The sequence below is a fragment of the Ursus arctos genome, unplaced genomic scaffold, assembly GCF_023065955.2.
Source record: "Ursus arctos isolate Adak ecotype North America unplaced genomic scaffold, UrsArc2.0 scaffold_29, whole genome shotgun sequence".
NCBI lineage: Eukaryota > Metazoa > Chordata > Mammalia > Carnivora > Ursidae > Ursus > Ursus arctos.
Window position 1 is genome coordinate 24,929,496 of NW_026622974.1, and position 13,886 is coordinate 24,943,381.

General features: G+C 34.9%; 1 protein-coding gene across 1 annotated transcript in view; it reads right to left on the reverse strand.

Annotated features, from left to right (window-relative positions):
* Window positions 1-13,886, reverse strand: part of COL9A1 (collagen type IX alpha 1 chain) — an 82,616-nt gene that overhangs the window by 43,722 nt on the left and 25,008 nt on the right. Inside the window, exons 11-18 of the mRNA XM_026507133.4 lie at window positions 10,510-10,563; window positions 10,214-10,249; window positions 8,259-8,282; window positions 7,366-7,419; window positions 6,030-6,083; window positions 5,133-5,165; window positions 4,333-4,389; window positions 2,824-2,877 (exon numbers count right to left, since the gene is read on the reverse strand). Coding sequence (XP_026362918.3) covers window positions 2,824-2,877; window positions 4,333-4,389; window positions 5,133-5,165; window positions 6,030-6,083; window positions 7,366-7,419; window positions 8,259-8,282; window positions 10,214-10,249; window positions 10,510-10,563 — 366 coding nt within the window. The remainder of the gene's footprint in view (window positions 1-2,823; window positions 2,878-4,332; window positions 4,390-5,132; window positions 5,166-6,029; window positions 6,084-7,365; window positions 7,420-8,258; window positions 8,283-10,213; window positions 10,250-10,509; window positions 10,564-13,886) is intronic.

The following is a 13,886-nucleotide window of genomic DNA, read 5'->3' on the forward strand; positions in this document are numbered from 1 at the left end:
ATTTAAGTTTGTTCTGAAGTATCTTGACTATTTGGTAGAGATTGCCAATAGAATCTTCTTCCATTTTGTTTTCTAACTAATTATTATTTGACTTTTTGATATTAATTTTATAACCTCCGATATACTTTAAAGTGTTAGTATATTCTGAAAAGAAATCCAACTGCTGTTTCTTACAGAAAGATTACTTGACTGACTCCGAAAAAAAGTTATTATTCCCTCTGATGAGGTTTTTTTTATATATATAAAAATATAGTGCCCTACATTTCCTGTGGTAATGGATATCTTAAATTGTAAAATTAATCATGAGAAAAATTCTTCATTTTTAATATTATGTGCATAATATTAGATAAAAATCTATTTCTGTTGTTTCTTTATTACATATTTCAATTCACCCATGTTCTTGCTCTACAGACTATAATGTATAGATACTGTCTCACAGACACAGACACACACACACACACACACACACACACAGAAATACAGAAAATTGAATAGCAATATTAATATAGAACCTTTGCGCATATATGTAAAGAACTAGGTTATGCCTAAATCATTTATACTTGATTTTTGAATCAATTGTGAGAGTATTACATAGTGGTTTCAGTCTCATAATTTTATTCAGATTATATTCCATAAGAATACCTGATTGACAGTGAGGAAAGGCAGTCCCAACTGGAAAGCCAGTGAATTAGCTATTATTTCAAGGAATGGATAATCAACACATGTGTGTAACTAAATGCTACCTGTATGTACCTGCCCAAATATCAAAACAACAGTGATTGATACGTGCACAGTAAGTTTTCATTAGCAAGGTTTGGGGTATTTTCCTACAGAGTCTAGGATAAACCCTAGAGTAATATAGTTGATGCAGATATTTCACCAGCAGATGAATAGCGCACAACTAATCAATAACTACAACATAATGACAAATTTAGGAACAGCAATTCATTATCATTTTACTGAAAGATTTTTGACTATTCATTCCTATATCCATCGACAAATTTTAAAATTTTCATTAACTAATTTGTAGAGTAAATTCAAGGCAGAATTATGAATCCACTTTCAGGTTACAGTTCAGTGCATCTATTACCCTTTTAAGGTTCATTCTTCAATGAGCTATTGTCATCTTATCTTCCCACGTAAATTTTCAAAGACACCACTGAAAGGTGTAAGTGACACAACATGTGAAATAAATTAAAGGAGTTTTCAGCAATGACCAATAAAATTTTGGTCAATTACCTCACACACCAAAACAATTTTCAGGTTCTTCACTGAAAATGAAACCAAATTTGAGAGTCTGGATAACTAACGTATGTATAGGTATCAATAGTACTGATTTCTTGGGGAGAGGGGTAAATACTCTAATTGATAGTTCCATCCCCAAATGGGCTTGTAAAAGTTCCCCCAAAGAAAAAGTTCACTAAAAGAAGGAGGAAGGGAGCATGGCATCAAAAATAACAGAAGTCTACCATATCTACTTGACTACATGCATTACCTCATGAATATCTTTTGATGTAATGTAATATTCTCACACACCTTTTTCTGTGGTTAGATAATATTCTATTATATGGCTATGTCATACTTAATTTAGCCAGTCTCCTGTGGTTGGACATATTTTTTTTTCACTTCTGTGCCCCTTGCACTTAGAATAAACACTGGCACACAGCAGGTACTCAATAAATATTTGTTGAATTTTTTTCAATTGTGAATTTCAAGATTTAATGGAGGAATGAGCATGCAGAAAAATTTCTGAAGTACTCAACTTTTTTCTACTTTCTCCAATTCGACATTAAGAACCCCGCTGTTATATTCCAGATAAATAAAATGCCTTAATTACTCAGGGCCCAAGTAATAAAAGACTAGAAATAAATGTCCAAACTGTAATAGGGTAGAGAAAATTGGCTTACTTACCCTGATTATCTGAGATTGTTCAACAGACTGATTTTAGCTAGAGTTCAAGGATATTAATGCCTGACAATACAATAAATTGCCTCTCACCGATTTTTAACTTCCAAAGAAAAACTCTAATTTTCTGCCTCCACCCAGTAACGGTATACAAAGACATAGTCAATGACGTCTAGGAAACCCACATTAATAAGAACAGTTTGACTTTGTAAAATACCACAGAATTCATGGGGACAAAACTTCTGTTATGCAGGAAGTAAAATTCTTAGACACTTAAAGGCAATTTACACTAGTGGATTTAAAAAAAAAGCAAGTAAGTCATCTTACTTTAAATTTCTGCCTTGGTTTTTCTGCAAGGCATGCCAGTCCCAATGCAAGTTGTGCTGTGGATTTCATGTTTCTATCTAGACAATAACGTAAGTCTATCACTCACTTCCAGATTACTCAAAATCTAAATTCTATTGAAATGGAGTCAGAAACAGACAAATTATTTCAGAACTTAAGATGAAAAGCTATCAGCTATCAACCTCCTGTTTGCTAGTGTCAGCAACACTTGTCATAAAATTTTACATGTGTCATAAAATTTTGTTTAGCAGAGTGGAAAAACTAGCTGAATAGTGTTTGACTATCAAAAGCATCAAGAAAAAAAAGCTGAGTGTGATTGATTTCAAAAGAAAAGCAAGGGGTAGCAACACAGGAAAGAATGAAATGTATGGTGTATTATTGTTTTTTGTAATTGAACAACATGAGAATATTATGCGTAGTCAGAATATTGATGCATCTACTGAAAACCTGTCAATCACCATTTGAAAAGGAAGGATAAAATATCATGCTTTCTTATTCCTTATAATTCCTTGTAATAAAAGTAATCACTACCTCCTAATCACAATTTACCCACTCTATACTCATTTTCCTTACCTTGTGACCTTGTCTTCCGGGTTCACCAATTTCTCCTTTAGCCCCTTTATGACCCTAAAAATGCAAAATGTATAATTAACAAATACATAAACAAATTAAAAAATAATTCTATTTGGTTTGTCACAGAAAGTGGTCAGAAGGTTCATAAAGTGATCTTGCTTCCCTAAATCTGTCAGTGTGCTACACAGGAAAAGGTTATGTCACAAGGAAAATGACTGCCTTCAACGACCTTAATACCGCCATATGTATTACATGACTAGTGTATATGATAAATATTAGCTCTAGGTAATAGAAAAACACTGTTCTAGAATAACAAGGGGTGATTACCTGGTTCAGCAACATGATTTATTACCAGCTGATCCCTAGATCCCTCTATCCCAAACTTCCTCTCACAGTTGGGTTCAGAGCAGTAAGTCTTCTCCAGCATCAGTAACTTTTTTCTCAAAGGTGACAGTCCCGACCGAGCTCAGCTGGCTATCCCCTGCTCTCTTGACGCTGCTCTGAAAACCCTTCTGCCTCCTCTATACCTACTTCCTTCCTGGAGGTGGAAGAAGGGCTGATATAAGAAGGGGAGCTCCCAAGACGCACAACTCCCACCTCTTCTTGTACACAATTGTAAATGCAAAGGGAAAGCCATAAAGGGCAGTCCGGGAAAGCTGCACAGCATGAGAAGAAAATCCCTATCTCTTCTTGTCAGGCCACCTGTCCTAAGCATATGTGTGCTTTGGGTGGTAACATGAGGCAAATGGGAAATGAACATTCCAAAATTAAGTCTATCAGAGCTTTCACCCTCGGAGACTCTTGTTCTGAGTGTAAGTCTTGGTGAAAAATAAGGCACCAATCCAGGACCAGATCTTCTGCAGTTGTGCGAATCCACCAAAACTAACCTTAGAGAAAACCATAATTGGAAAACCAGTGCCCTGGGGCCTTTCAGATCATAGCATAACTCCTCTGGTCTGGAATTTTCAAAATCACTCCAGACTCATAGACTAGAGAGAAAAAGCCACTTAACCCCAACGATTGGTATTTTTTTATGGGAAATTTTAAAGTAATTATGATATAGAGTGAGAGAAAAACATTTTGGGGAAGTCTCTTTTCCTGCCTATTTTGCACTGTTTTCCCAATTTCTTAACTACAATAGTTTCAGATACATTATGTGTGCAATTACTCCCCAGTCTTCCTCCATAGGAAACAAACTTCGGAACCTTAATTTGGTGTTATAGCATCTCTCAAGCCAGTACAGATTATTGGTATTTCCTCCCTGAACAATGGAAGCACTGTGTAATCAAACATCCATGTCTCCATGTACCTGCCAGGGGAAGCAGCTGTTGTTTCTAGGACTGAAGAAGGACCACAGACTAAGCCAAAGAATAAGCAAACACAGACTTGCCTAATCCATCAAAATGGGGTCTTGCACACCAGAAAGGCCAATGCTTACAGGAAAGGATCTATTTTATTTTTCCGAAGGATAATACTCTTGAATATAAAATCCCCAAATTATTCTCTTACCCTCATGCCTGGTAAGCCTGGATATCCTGAGCGGCCTGGTGGACAGGAATTGGGACACTGCCAGAGACAGAGAGAGAGAGAGAGAGAGGTAGAGAGAGCATAAATTAGAGCCTCCCTTTATGACAAAATGGTATATTTTAGGGATTGCAGCTTCAGAATCCCAGTATAATTATATATTCATTAAATAAGTCTGAATACCCCTTTTTTCAATATTTCATTTTTAAACTCAGAAATATTCCTAGCTTACAGGAAAGTACAGAGAATAGAACATGCTTCCCCCACGTGTTCACCATCCAGATTTAATAAATGTTAATATTTTCCATACTTATTTCAGATTTATTAAAGAAATAAAATGTTTCCAGACCTAGTGTACTACAACCTGATCCTTTTCCCCTCCTCCTCCACCAGAATAGCTCTATCCTGAGGTCCACAAACCCTTGTCAAATTGGCCAAAATTGCATTTAGCACAGTTTACGAACATCATTTGAATATTAGTCTGTAAGTAAAACAAGTCTCAGAGGGAGTTGTTTGACTTCTAGCTTCTGAAATGGGGGTGCTCTGGTGAAAATGATGCGTTACTCATAAAGTAACAAGGCTATGGAAAAACAGAAGCATTTCCATAATGAAAACCACTTACAGTCTGAGTGTATACAAACTAGCGCTATGGATTGCTCTGCTATCCGTGTAAAGTAAAACACAGAAATACAACATAGTCCAGCAAGACATTTTAAAGAGACCTCATCTGAAGATTACATGGTCTTTAACTTAAACTGTATTTCATTCAAAGGTAAACACCTTACCAATGGATCGCCTTCATGAAAGCCAATTGCTCCCTAAAGTAAACAAAATATTAAAGTTAAGAATATAGTTAAATACCCTATTCAAACCTACTAATAATAGGAAGTCCATTGGATAAGAATATAATAAGTATATTTGTTCAATAGAATATAAGGAAGAAATAGCAACCTATAATATGCTAATATTCTAAAAACTTTGACTCATGGGCATATTCCTTCTAGAGACCCCTCTTTCAGGGAACTGAAATGAGAGACAGAATAGATAATGTGGGGAACTCTGGATCATACATTTAAAATATGAATTATCAGGGCACCTAGGTGGCTCAGTCAGTTGAGCATCTGACTCTTGATTTCAGCTTAGGTTGGGATCTCAGGATCATGAGATGAGCCCCACCTTGGGCCACGCTCAGCAAGTAGTCTCCTTGAGGATTCCTCTCCCCCCCCTTCCCCCAACTCACATGCTTTCTCTTTCTCTCTCTCTCTCTCTCAAATAAATACATCTTTTAAAAAACTGAAAAGAAATAAAATATGAACTCTCTCCTACTTAAACTCCTATTTTTTAAATTGCTTACTATGTAAATCCTTTGTAAAAATTAGTTCACTTGAAAATGTCCGTTTTATACATCCAAGTTTTAAGCATTTGAGAAATCACAAATGTCAAAGGAATTCAAATATAAGAGTAAGCCATTCTTTGAGAAAACCACCTTTTAAATTATTGTTATTCTTCTACTTTTCTGGCCTAAAAAGACCCATGCTCTGAATGAGTGAAAAAATTGATAGCCATTTTGGAATTTTAGAATGACTAGATTAACAAGTACTTCCATTTTTGGTTTTTAGGTTTCTTTAATCCTAAAGAATCTGTTTCTTAGATACAGAAAAATTGAAGCGCAAATAACTTACACTCGGTCCTGGAGGGCCAGGGGGGCCAGGTGGTCCTCTTCTCCCAGGGTCACCCTAAGTTATTTGAAAATTGTGACACGGTGGTTATACACATGTCAAAACACAGTGCATAAAACTGGTGAGGCATGAGAGAATATTACTAGAAACCCCCACAGAGCTCAGCCATGCATAGACCTGCCACGAAAATCGATGGGTGTCCCATAATCCAATTAGCGCCACAAAACTAGAAGAATAAAGGAGCTCCGGTCTCACCAAAGTAATAAAACAAGGCAGATGGGATTTGGGGGAAAAAAACAAAGCCAGTGCTTCTCTATAGAATGATCACTTTTTTCTGGAAACACTACATATTTTTTTAGTTGATTTACACAGGAACTAGAACAGCCAATACTGCTAGTGCCATCCAGATAATGGTAGCCAAAGACAGCTTGCACCTGGCCTGCAGCTACGGAATGGAAGGTTAATCTCTGCAATGCCAGACTCTCCCTGGTACTGTTGACCCACAAGCTATTACTTGGCCTGTCACCGTACTCTCTTGCAAATGAGACAGAAGATCAAAGATGGCTAAATTCAAATGAAAATGGGTTTCAATTTGTCTTAACATCCAGAGTTCACTCCTTGCATACCTTTTCCTTCTTAATATACTAGCATAAGAAGTCAAAAGCATCTTACAATTAATTTAACCTCACAACCATTTCATATTTATTCATCTCTCCAGTGAATAATTTAATCAAATAGTAAGACATATAGAGAAGCAAGAATAAGTATATAACACATGGCTTCTATTCTCAATGCGTTTACAATTATCTATCCTCCACATAATGTCACTACTTCTCAACCTTTTTGAAATATTTATTGGATAGTAACATCAAGAACTTATTACCAGCAATTTCTCCTATGGAGTTCAGCTCTTTATTGCCTAATGTTAAGTTCTGTTGGTTCAATTATAATTTAATGATCCTAACATAAATATACTTGGCAATAATTCTCGGCTATTCACTTTTCATTTCATGCAGTGTGCCTAATACAAAAAGACATTGGACCTTAATTCTGGCTGAGAGTCTGTTAGATGGACGTGACACCCTTTTGACTGATCACTAATTCTGGAAGTTGGGAAGAAAAGTTTAGCTGATAACTTTGGGAAAAAAATTAAAATCACTCTACAAAAATGAGGTAGCATTATTATCCCTGGTTCCCATCAATGTTATGAACTGGAATGAAATTCACCTGCCATTTTTTGAATTTCCAGGGGAAAGCATACATTAGCGCAATTTGTCTTCCTGAGTAATGTCTTCTACTAAATCAGCAAATGTCTATCAAAACGCACTGCGGTACTCACAATTGGTCCAACACGGCCAAGCTCTCCAGGGAGTCCTGCTGCCCCAGGGGGACCCTGTATGTATATATGCAATGGAATATTACTCAGCCATAAAAAAGAATGGGATCTTGCCATTTGCAACAATACAGATGGACCTAGAGGGTATTACGCTAAGTGAAATAAGCCAGACAGAAAAAAACAAATACCATATGATTTCATTTATTTGTGGAATCTAAAAAACAAAGCAAGCAAGCAAACAAACAACAAAGAACCAAATTCTTAAATACAGAGAACAAACTGGTGGTTGTCAGGGGGGTTGGGTGGGGGTAAAAGGTACAAACTTCTAGTGATAAAATAAATGAATCACAGAGATGAAAAGTATAGCATAGAGAACATAGTCAATAAGATGGTAATAACACTGTTTGGTGACAAATGATGACCACACTTATTGTGGTGAGTACTGAGTAATGTATAGAATTGTTGAATCACTATATTGGACACCTGAAATTAATATAACACTGTATGCTAATTATACTTCCGTTTTAAAAAGACATGTAATTCTAAATAAATAAAGGGACATGGTGACTTATGGATGTTTTTACAATCTATCATAAATGATATCAAATATGATAAGTAACTGATTTACAATTATCTATCTGTGCTAGCTTTGGTTTCCAATGACACAACAACTCATTCAACCGAATTTTAATTACTTAAAATGGAACAGAAATTTCTAAAATTAATAAAATTTTTTGTTTAGCAGAACAGAGGTATGTCATAGTAGCTACCTAATGTCATGTATATAGGACACTGTAAACACTACTGGGTAGTGTCCGTTAGAGAGTAAGCTTGGGAGCTGAGAAATAGACCCTTGTTATAGACTAGGTAGAAATAAACCAAGAGATGATACTTACAGGGGGCCCAGGAATACCACGGCCCTAAAAGATTAAAATAAAAATTGTTATGGTATGTGATTTACACTTAGTATAAATACAGACAAACATAACTCAGTTCAAAAAAAAAAAGTACAAACTTTGTCACTAAATAAATATATGATGCTCATTCTAAAGAAAGGCCTGGATAAAGAAAAGCAAACAGGGCTCTGCTTCTAAAGGAAAAAGCTTGTTTCTTCCTCAAATATAGTGTGGATATCTAAGCTGACCCATAATACTTTTTCCAAACTTGTTTTTAAGAAAATCAAAGTAAAGAAGTCGTTCATGCCTGCCGTCAGAACTTAGCATCACTCACAGAGAAGCACATCACAACCTGAAAGTTTAAAGATTTTTTTTTTGCCGTGTTTTATAAGAAATCTACATTAAACTCAATGCAGTATACTGCTTTATAATTTATAATGCGGTGTTTGGAAATTCCCCCAAACAAACATTCAGCACAGAAAGGCAGGGGGGAAAAAAAAGACCAGAAGCCACCCCCTTTTGGCAGGTGGGACTATGTTTCCCGACACCAAATCCATTACGTGAAAATAAAATGGTGTCACTCCAGAAATGACTTACTATGGGATCCTAATTTAATATCCTGAATTTGATCTTAAAGCTAGTTATTTCATTTCCCTCTCCTCTATACTTTATATCTCTTTAGCAACACCGAACTGCATATAATCGAGGATTGACACCACATCTTACTTATCCTCCTAGCCTCAATTCCTACCACAGGACCTAGTATATGCTAAACCCTAACTGTATGCTTCTTGAACTTCATAGAACTGAACATCAGCTGCCTACAATCCCATTTTATCTATCTTTGCTTTCCAGATTCAATACTCCCCCATTGGGAATCCTCATTATTCCTTTCTCTCCTGCATTGGCTTGGATAACTTTTATTCACAACTATCTCTGATATTCATGTAAGCTTTTCATTCCAGACTTCCTTTTCTAAAATATCCATTCATGAAGCACTTAGTGGAATCAGTGTACACCCTGTGATAATGATATTCTTATTTCTAATTATTTAGGCAGCCAAAACAATCACAAATTTCACATGAGCAATATGTTTTAATACTAAGTGGGGCTTTTTCAAGGCATTTCAAGGCATTTGAAAAACTACTCCTATTTGATCATTTTAATATGTAAATCAATTTGGGAAATAAGTGTTATGCTTGAAAATACCAAAGTAATCAATAAGTTATTTCATTACCATAGCTCTAGATGTTTGACAAATTTCAAATTTCACTTGTTTTTTTTTAAAAAGCCATCTCTATAAGATGTTGAGCTCTGAGTGGAAAAATATGGGAGAAAGGCCAGCAAGCTATTCACTTCTGAAAATAGCCTTATAATGGAAAAGTTGACAGACAGTGAAATATGGCCATGAAAACAGTGCAAATAGAAAACAAAGACAAAAAAATACAGATTAATGACAAGAACAAAAGAGGAATAAAGAGCGAAATGGAAAGCAAAAGCAGTCTGAGAACCTAGCCCTCTTATAAATAGAAGTAACACAAATCAGCCAGATCGGACATTGCAGGAAAGGACTAACTGGGGAATCAGGCTGGTAATTATATCTGATGGTTGACATTCCATTAGAGATAAAACCAGTTGTGAAGAAAGTGGTGTGATATTATGGTCTAAACATCAAATATTTAGATTTGCTGTTATTATGCAAGAAATGTTTTCCATCAAGGGGAGTGAAGGAAGGGTTGTCTATTGGGAGATACTATCTGTAAGCAGACATATATATTTTATACTGTGCATTCAAATTTCTCTAAAAGTTCTCTACTCATACTCAGAACGCTTACCATAGCAGATAAGTCATGAACTCCTTTGTGATGCATATTATGTCAAAAGCTGCATTTAAACATTTCACAATGACAGGAAATGATAGGAGATTTTCAATTCTGTCACTTTACAATACTTACTGGAAATCCACGAGATCCAGGAACACCGGGTTCTCCCTAAAAATAAAAATAGCTTCATTGTACTTAGCTTTTTGTAGCATGAATATGTAAATATGTAAATTGCATAAATTTTGAAATAATTAAAACACTCCATCTTGATGTTTTTCAATTTAATTTAACTAAAACACGATTTTAGTTGAACAAGTGCATTTTCTCTGTTTCATAACTAATTTTTCAGTTGATTTGCAAACACTATAATAAAATAATACTTCAGCATCTAACTAATACCAGCAATTAATACCAGGTAGCTGACTTACTTTTTGTCCTCTTGGTCCAACAGAACCAGGGGATCCATCAGGTCCTGTTAATCCCTAACAAAGCAAGATGATGTTAGAACTATTATAGCACCCTTAAGCAAACCCCTAAGTGAATAATTGCATTTTATTTATTAATTATGTACGGATGGTTATCTTTGTATGATGTTAATATTTACAAAGAAATACCTTCCTATATTCTTACTCAAAGGTAATGTTTAACGTGAAATCTGCCTGTTACTTTCTGTTGATAAATTTTATCATATTCCTAATTTCCTGCTAACAGGGTCCAATAATTTTAGTATTTTTTGTCTCCACTTTGGAAAAATACATATAACAATTGTAGCGTTCTAATAGCTGTGTCTAATGGGACAACAGATCTTGGCTCTGTCAATTACCCATGTTTATGCACCTCCTTTACTTCATTTATATAAAAAAAAACATACCATATGTCTCTATATCTCTCTAATAGTGTTCCAAGAGTTAATAAAATGTTTCTTCAATAGGAATTAAAAATACTCAATCTCATTATTGCCTTATAGCCATCTAAAGCCCTCTAGCCATCTTCCAGCAATAATGATCGCTCCTTGAAGAACATTAACTTTTAAAATGAAATGTTTGAGACCATGCATGTTTCTATACTATCTGCCTTAATAAAAATAGCTATAATTAATATAATATATATTTTCATGTGTGTCACTTAGTATGTAGAATTAAAGCCAATTACTATAAACACATTTTATAACTATCATATTTAATAGTAAATATGTTATTTAAAGCATATCCTCTAAACATTCTTATTTTCCCTACCAGTACTTTTTACCATCATCCTCAATATAAAATAGATTTTAAAGCATTAATAACACTACATTGTACACCTGAATTTTCATATTTGATGAAGATGCATTTTTATTTTTTAATTTTTCTTTACTCTTTGACATTTTTAGATATCATTTATAATGTAATCTTGAAATTATACCTTCCCAAAGATAAATATGTGTGTTTCTGTGTGTGTATATATATATATATATATATGTGCATGCATACATAAACATCTTATGAAACTATTTATTATCAAGACTTTGAAAAACACTCAAATGGTATTAATCAAGGGATTCCTTGCAAATATGAACTCTACTTAAAAATGGATCACCAAAATCCATATTTAATCTGTCATAGTCTACATATCACTAAAATGCTTCCATGTAATTTATAGAGAAAACCAGTTCACTGGCTACCATTTTTACATTTTTCTACATCAATCCCTTATGATTCCAAAGGGTGAATCAAAGAAAGTAGAAAAAAATAAGTTGAAAATGCTAATTACTGGAAATTTACCAAAGAAAATTATTAAACACACATAAAACAATTATTCACAGACTGTCTTTGATTTTCAATCACCCTAGTCTAAATAGAACATTGTAATTTGGGAACAAGCCCCAGCATCTGAGGTGCTGAGCACCTGCAGTAATGAAACGTTGGCTTTTGATTTGGGTCAACAAACCGTACATCTGGAGCATTCTCCGAAGGCACAGACAGCACGCAGATTTTACAAACCTGAGAACACGTTTGACTAATGGAACCCCTAACTCCCACTTCATGTATATACCCTCCAAAATCAATCCTGGTCAATTGCCACACAGGCAACCAACTAACAATCTTCAGTCTGTGACTGGAATAACTGACGAGATTGGTGAGCAATAGCTACTATATGTGCTAGAATTTCAGCTGCATTATAATAATAAAGCAGAACCAAGTAAGTGGTTGGACAACACGGAGGCTCACTTCTTATTTAAAGGTCACTTCTTATTTAAAGTACCTTCTATAACACGTGATAAATTATGTCTATCACTAGGACGTTCTTCGAATTAAACTGATAATACATTTTGGTGTCAGATGTTACAGTGAACTCTGTTAGGAAATAGCTATGTAGAAAAGCATAAGCTTCATAAGGACAAGGACAGCATGTCCACCATAATCCTGACACGTTGCCCCTGGTATCTAACACACACTCAATACATGAGTACTGAATATTTAATTTAGGTTAGTCTGTTAGGGGGAAGGATATTACACTTATCCCTGTATATCATCTTTATTTGGGGTTCAAATCCCAACTTTGCCACTTATTAGCTGTGCAACCATAACAAGCTGCTTAACTGTATAGTGCCTTCATTTCCTAATCTGTAAAATATTATATATAATATATATATTAATATTTATATATAATATTAATATCTAACTGATATGGCATATATTAATATCTAACTGATATGGTATATATTAATATCTAACTGATATGGTAATTTTGAAAATTAAATGGGATATTACACACAAAATGCTTACAACAGTGCTTGGCAGAGTGGGCCCTGACACATGTTAGCTATTCTTATTATTCATTATTATATGGTCAGCGCTGCTATAGATATTGTGAAGAGTTCACCTGAAACATAAGACATGTTTCCTGCTCTCTCGGAGCTTAAAACCTCATTCAGAAGGGGTTCTGCAAACAAACAAATGAACAAACAAACAAAAATCTAGATATTAATACATGGGTATTTCATGGCCTCCTCACATTTCTTTGATGTCTGACTATTTCCACTTAACACTGATCTTTCAGAATAATTTCTTAATAACTCACTATTCTAATCATATAAACATCTGCCAGGGACAGTAGTTGTACATATCCTGAGGATGTTCTAACTTCTTTCCTGTAACACGTGGTATGGTTTAACTGTAATGCCTATATTTCATTCTAATTCTTCTTCACAGCAAATAGCACCGGTAAGAATATCTCTATAGATTATTGATAATAACGCAGTTGTCCTTTGGGTGCAAAGTTATAACCAAGCTCTGACATCTCTAATCTTATATATATAATCTTCCACACTTACACACACAAATTCCATTTTGCAATAATTCTTATTTGTCAAAGAACTGACAGAGAAAAATATTACCAGTGGCAGAAAGAATTGCTTTCATATGAATGTTTATGAAGATAAAGTTCTGTATGGGATGATATTGAAGCTGTGTTTTGAACTTTCATGCTGCTGCTTGGCAGCGAACGCCAGGCCTCAACAGTAATTTCCTTCTAGCATTCCGACTACTCAGCTCATGAGACTCAAGGCATAATTCCACAAGCATAGCTGCCATGAAGCTTTTACATTTTCTGTCAAAATATCTACTTCACTTAGGATAATTACCCTTTAAATCATATTCCTTCCATATTCTTCCAAACATCATCTGATTAACCATTTGTTAACATTACCAAAAAGTATGGCTTTGCAATGAACCAAAGATCAGAAGGCAAAGAGGTTGGAGGCTTAAGGTCCCACCACTACACTCAGGCTTACCTAATAAGAAAAGATCATTGCAGCTCTCCT